Source organism: Cololabis saira, chromosome 6 (assembly GCF_033807715.1).
Source record: "Cololabis saira isolate AMF1-May2022 chromosome 6, fColSai1.1, whole genome shotgun sequence".
NCBI lineage: Eukaryota > Metazoa > Chordata > Actinopteri > Beloniformes > Belonidae > Cololabis > Cololabis saira.
In genome coordinates, this window is record NC_084592.1 from 29,138,869 (window position 1) to 29,145,362 (window position 6,494).

The window sequence follows — 6,494 nt, forward strand, 5'->3', positions numbered from 1 at the left end:
GTTGCACAGTGACACACCCCCACCCCCCCACTTCCTTGTCCCATGAGTTAAACCACCCCACTCATGATATCTCCCTACCTCCGCTCAGTCTGGAGGGGGAAATGACAGTCAAAGCCCAGCGATTCTTACACAGACAGCTGCATGGTCCGTCGGCCCACTCACTGCTGTGTTCCCACCCCCTCGTCATTTTTAGCCAACCTCAGGTCAGTAGAACATGGTGCAACACTTGGCGCACGGGGGGGGGGTGGCTGGTACAGGACAGATATCTCACTTTGCAAGTCATACGTAAAGGCTGACGCTGCCCTCTCACTTTTCCCAAGGTGTTCAAATATCACGAGAAAGGAAATATAATCATTCAATTGTCCATAGAAATGGCTGAGGCATTAAAGAAGAATTAAAACTTAAAGGGGACCTATTATGAAAAACATGTTTTCTCTTGCTTTAGTGGTTTCCCCTCAGCCTGCCAACTCAGAGAAGGAGGAAAGCAACCAAATTCTGCAGTGTCTGTACAGCCGCCCGGATGAGCCGTCCAGTGTGATGTGGCTTCAATGAGCCGTTCAGATTCTGCTCCCGTCGTTACGTAACGACGGGAGCGATTTACATCGGTTGGCCTCCGATGCATGAAACCACGCCCACAACTAACTCCGCCGGCCGGAGCTTCCTCCATTTTTTGGTAGCGGTGTATCGCGTCATTCAGGCAGCCAATCAGCACAGTACCTCATTATCATAGCCCCGCCCACTCAGAATCCTGCATAGATAATGAGGTTAGAGACTGGGAAGATAAAGACATGGCTCAGAGGCTGAATTTCTAATTTATTTAGCAAAAACAATCAAAAGCTTGTTTTTAAGACACTCAAGGCCTGTTTAAAATAGGTATTAGATGCCATAATAGGTCCCCTTTAAAAAGCCAAAATAAATTCCAATTTTAATCCTATCCCCGATAAGGATAAGAAATGTTACTCCGCATTGGTGAATAGTAGATGCATAGGTGAATAGGTAGCTAACTAAGCTAACTGAGGTCATTTTAAATTTGAATGTGTAAAAATATGAATACATAAAAAGGACTGTTGAAACGGAGGGCTGTGAGAATCAGTTTGTGTTGGCTATTAAGATAAACCCCTTGTAGTTGCGGGTTATGGGACCTCCTGGCGTGGATGGCTCCCTAATACCGTTTCCTCACCTGGATCCTGAGTGCTCAGACATGTCTACACCCATATTTATTTAGATGTGTGTGTCTGTGTGTGTAACTTGGGTGAATTGTAGTGTGCGTGCTTGTGTCTGTCTGTATGTGTGTGGCGGGTGGGTGGGGCATTAATACGTTTTATGTTTGTGTATTGTTTTTATGTAAAGCACTTTGTTCTGCATTTTTATGCATGAAAAGTGCTATAGGCTACAAATAAAGTTTGATTTGATTGATTTGATTTGATAAAACAAATAATGAATGTTACTGAAATACTGAATGTTTTGTGTGGTAAGACTGGATCTCCGACAATAAATATGATCAAGTTTAAGTTTGGTTGTAGTGGCTGCCTGGTATTGTAATAGCTGTAGCAGCAGTAGTCGTGATTCTAGTTAGCGGCAATGCTGAGCCATTTAAGGAGTAGTGAGGTTAGCTGTTTGTAGCGGTAGCTAGGGTCAAAGAATGTCTGTCCATGTGTTCAAAGATTGGAAGAAGGAATTTGACCCGATCAAAATTCAACAGACGTTTATTTTACAGAATTTCATGAGCTTGTGGATTTACAATGAGTCCTCAAGTGAAAAACACTGACTGTCCTCAGGTGAAAAAAGATGACAACATGGCTAACACACAAGACATTTACTAAAGGTGGGGAGGGTGCGGTTTTGACTGGATTAGACTTGGAGGCATGTCCCTTTGTCCAATACGGTCCCGCCACATCAGGTTTTCTTGGTCCGATCCGGCACCAACATTTCCTGAAAGAACAGAAACGACAACCCCCAGCCTTCCATCTCGTTTGCCACATGTTCTTCTGTTCCAAACACGTGGTCAACTAAGCTCAATAGAGAAAACATATTGGCTACATTTGTGGTATAAAATTAAGATAACAAATACACTAATAAATGCAGAAAGATGAGGAATAAAGACCCAATACACAATTGGAAAATAACAAAAAAACAATTTAAGGTAAGCCCACAATTCAATATACAGTAGTAGGACAACTAACAGTGGTCAGAACAAATATAAGTACAAAAAACAGTTAATCAAAAACAACATTTGACATGAAAAATAAAATTTAGTGAACAATAATTAAATAACAAACTTAAGACAATGATTGGCATGAAAAGTTAAAATGTGGCATGAAAAGTTTGACATTTTCACCCTAACACTAGTCCTAGTTTTTCAATTCAATTCAATTCAATTCAATTTTATTTATATAGCGTCTAATACAACAGATGTTGTCTCTAGACGCTTTCCAGAGATCCAGAACATGAACATAAACATAAACATAAACATAAACCCCCGAGCAATTATTATATAAACAATGGCAGGTAAAAACTCCCATAGTGGGAGTTTTTATCAGTATTAACTAGTGATGGTAGTATTGGCAGGTTGGACAGGAAAACTTGTCATGTTTGTGGTATTAGCTACATACCTTTCTTCATGTTTGTTGAAAATCGAAACCATTTGTGTATTAAATGTTAACTAACCAGTTCATGATGTTACGGATGTTCGCCAAAACTTATCAGTGTTAGATGGGATTTAACTTTTGGGATTGTTGTGGAAATTTTATAAATTGCACAAAGTAAAGTATAGATCCTTAACAAACTACAACACCGGTGAGCTCAAGATTACCAAAGTTTATTTTAACTGATGCGCAATCAGGAGAGTCAACGTGCAGCACGCAGGCTAGACCAGGGGTCGGCAACCCGCGGCTATAGAGCCACATGCGGCTCTTTAGCGCCGCCCTAGTGGCTCCCTGGAGCTTTTTCAGAAATGTTTGACCTTTTTTTATTTTTTTCTTCTTTTTTTCCTTTTCTTTCTCTTTTTCTTCTTTTTTTCTTCTTTTTTTCCTTTTTCTTCTTTTTTTCCTTTGTTTCTCTTTTTCTTCCTTTTTCCTTTCCTTTTTAATCTCGACATTTTGACTTTTTTCTCGACATTTCAACTTTTTTCTCAACATTTCGACTTTTTTCTCAACATTTCAACTTTTTTCTCGTGATTGTACTTCAATATTAATCTCGACATTTTGACTTTTTTCTCAACATTTTGACTTTTTTCTCGACATTTCAACTTTTTTCTCGACATTTCGACTTTTTTCTCAACATTTTGACTTTTTTCTCGAGATTGTACTTGAATATTAATCTCGACATTTTGACTTTTTTCTTGACATTTCGACTTTTTTCTCGACATTTCGACTTTTTTCCTCAACATTTCGACTTTTTTCTCGAGATTGTACTTCAATATTAATCTCGACATTTCGACTTTTTTCTCAACATTTCGACTTTTTTCCTCAACATTTAGACTTTTTTCTCAACATTTCGACTTTTTTCTCGAGATTGTACTTCAATATTAATCTCGAAATTTCAACTTTTTTCTCGAAGTGCATAATGAAAAAAAAAATTCTTCCCCCAGTTCTAACTAACTAATACATGCAGCATGTGCTGCCTTCATTCTAAGGCTTATACAAGACTTTTCATTTTTTGCGGCTCCAGACATATTTGTTTTTTGCGTTTTTGGTCTCTTTCAACATTTTGGGTTGCCGACCCCTGGGCTAGACAGTCGAGTCTGAGGCAACATTTTGTTTGACTTCTTTTCTATGGGAATGTGTAGGACCTGATGGACCATTGAAACAATGGTCATTCAAGAGAAATTGTGGCCCCCTGCATCTGACACATAGGTGCTAGTTCTCTTAGAGAAAGGCATACAGTACAAAATAGATAACACCAACCCCTTTCATCTGCACCCACATCCTCCATGTCCCCTCTCGTTCTCTCAGTTCCCCTCTCGCAGCTGGGCCCGTTCGTATTAAAACAGCTGTTGATCTTTTGTTAGAATGTATATAATGTTTGAATTTTTCCATGACAGGATACATGAAACACTATGGACAAACGCATGTGGTGTAATGTTATGAACATTTTTCTTCTGCATTTATAAGCAGAAGTGTCTGTGAGCTGTCTTCTCAGTCTTTACTTTGAAACCAGGAGGGAGAAAATTGCCTTTATGACCTATAAATGCTTTCATTTTGCTTGCGCTGTCATGACAACTTCTGCTTCTTTTTCTTTCTTTTTTTTACCTAAATAAGCTGAAAGGATGTTATTAACTCAGTGGTGTACAATCATGAAATGTGAGAAGAGTTGATTTTTTTATTAAACTTTAATGATGACTTCAGTGATACAGATGGTGCATATTGCTTGACACGTTAATAAAAACCTGCTGCATTCAAGCCAGAAAAAGTCTCAAAGTCTTACACATCTATTGTAATACAAAGCTCTAAAGGCCATAGTAATTTGCTGCAAATCAGTGCCTCCAAAAGCTTTCATCTGCATAGAATTATGACTATCAGTAATGTTCAGTCTCTACATTGTGACTTTGAATTCCTGTTGCACAATATTTTCACTTATATTTAGAGACCGTTTAGAGCTTATTTCAACAATATACTGCCTAATATGCAGCAAAAAATTAGAACAGACATAACAAACAAGACATATTTACATATTTAAAAAAATTTAAGCTGAATAAAGGTAGAAAATATTTAAAAAAAATGTCAGTGCCCCATCGGAACCACTGCTGCTGTCCAACACTTGAGATCTATCAGTTCAATAATTAAAACGTCACTTCAGATGAATGTGGATGTGATTTCTGATGAAAATGAAGACCTGCTGCTTCTTGAAGTGGATGTTTTCTCCCAGATACCCATCTTAACCAATATTTGGAGCAGCCTCCTCCTGAATTTCTCACCCACAAACGCGTATAGTACTGGGTTTATGCAGCTGTGAAGCAGCCCCAAACTCTGGGTTGCAAACATGGCCTGGTCCACTGCCATCCTCTCTGGGCACTGGTAGGGAACGATTTTAGCCCTGAAAAATGTGTCTGCCATCACTGCAACGTGGTATGGCGTCCAGCAGAGCAGGAACGCCACAACCACAAACACAATCACTCTCATCGCTCGTTGCCGCTGAAACCCCCCACGGAGGTGGAGGAGGCGCCGGATGGTTATTCCGTAACATGGCAGCATGATGGACAAAGGGATGAGAAAGCCCAGAGTGTGGCGGAGGATTCTGGTGGCCAGCCGCCACTCGTCAGCACTGCTGGGATCGTACTGCTCAGAACACCCCATCTGAGTATTGTTGTATTTGGTAGAAGAAGAAGAGGAAGAAGAGCTGAAGAACCTGGGCAAGGACAGAAGTACTCCAACAGTCCAGACAGCAGCACACACCAACCAGCTGACCAGCTGTCGATTAGCCTTGCGGGCCTCCATCGCCCGGACAATCACCATGTAGCGATCCATACTGATACAGGTCAGGAAGAGGATGCTTGAGTAGAAGCTCAGCTCCTGGAGGACACTGATGATTTTGCACATGGCATCTCCAAAGATCCAGCCAATCGTAACAGAAGTGGCCCAGAATGGGAGGGTGAATGCCAACATGAGGTCTGCAGCCACCAGGTGAAGGAGGTAGAGGTCCGAGGGAGGCAGGGTATGCCTGCTCAGGCCAATCACCGTCCCCACTAACAGATTTCCGGGAATGGCCAACAGGAAGATGAGAATGTAAAATATACTGACAGTTATCATCACAGCATCTGGGATGCTGAGGGTGCAGGGGTGTGTGGCCGGGTCTGGTAAAAACTCTGTGTAGTTATACCACGTAAAGTTGAGCTCCTCATAAACAGAACTGAAGTCATCCACAAGAATAAATGAAGATTTGTTTGGATCTGAGGGCAAGAATAGAACAATATTGGATTAAAAGATATTAACATACAGTAGAAATATTTGTGTACATAAACATGTCATGTTTGAGATGACGACAGCAAGAACTAATATTAAAAAGAAATGTACATCAGTTAAGGCAAGAGAAATTTGGAATAGTTGTAATAACAACCTAAAAATGTGTCGCTCTATCGTCAAGTTTAAGAAATTGTTTAAAGAAAATATTGTAAATAAATATAAAACACTATAATTATAAAGTATACTATCAAAAACATTCTAGGATGTGAAATGTCAATTTTATATTTTGTCTTACTTATTTTTTATTTTTTTCTTCTTTATGTATTGTTTGTTTTCACTGAGTAAAAGCTAATGTCTCATATTTTTTGCTGATCAAAAGAAAAAAGGGTAGGCACTATAAGCTACGGCTTCAGCCTACACCTTTTCGGCAAAAGAAATGTTTTTTTTTCTTCCTTTTCATCTTGTTCTGTACAAGCCGAAATAAAGATTCATGTCAAAGCCTATTTGACATGTCCTGATTAAAATTAATCAGTCAATGTAAGCTGAGACTTTACAGGTTGAAAATACTCACCAGTCATCGTGGTGTCTTCTCTG

General features: G+C 39.6%; 1 protein-coding gene across 1 annotated transcript; it reads right to left on the reverse strand.

The window, feature by feature from the left end:
• Positions 1–4,288: 4,288 nt before the first annotated feature.
• Positions 4,289–6,494, reverse strand: LOC133446496 (C-X-C chemokine receptor type 2-like). The gene is made up of 2 exons (XM_061724534.1): positions 6,472–6,494; positions 4,289–5,887 (listed from the first exon to the last, which is right to left on the reverse strand). Exons 1-2 carry the CDS (start codon positions 6,476–6,478, stop codon positions 4,794–4,796), a joined length of 1,101 nt encoding a protein of 366 aa, XP_061580518.1. The 5' UTR covers positions 6,479–6,494; the 3' UTR covers positions 4,289–4,793.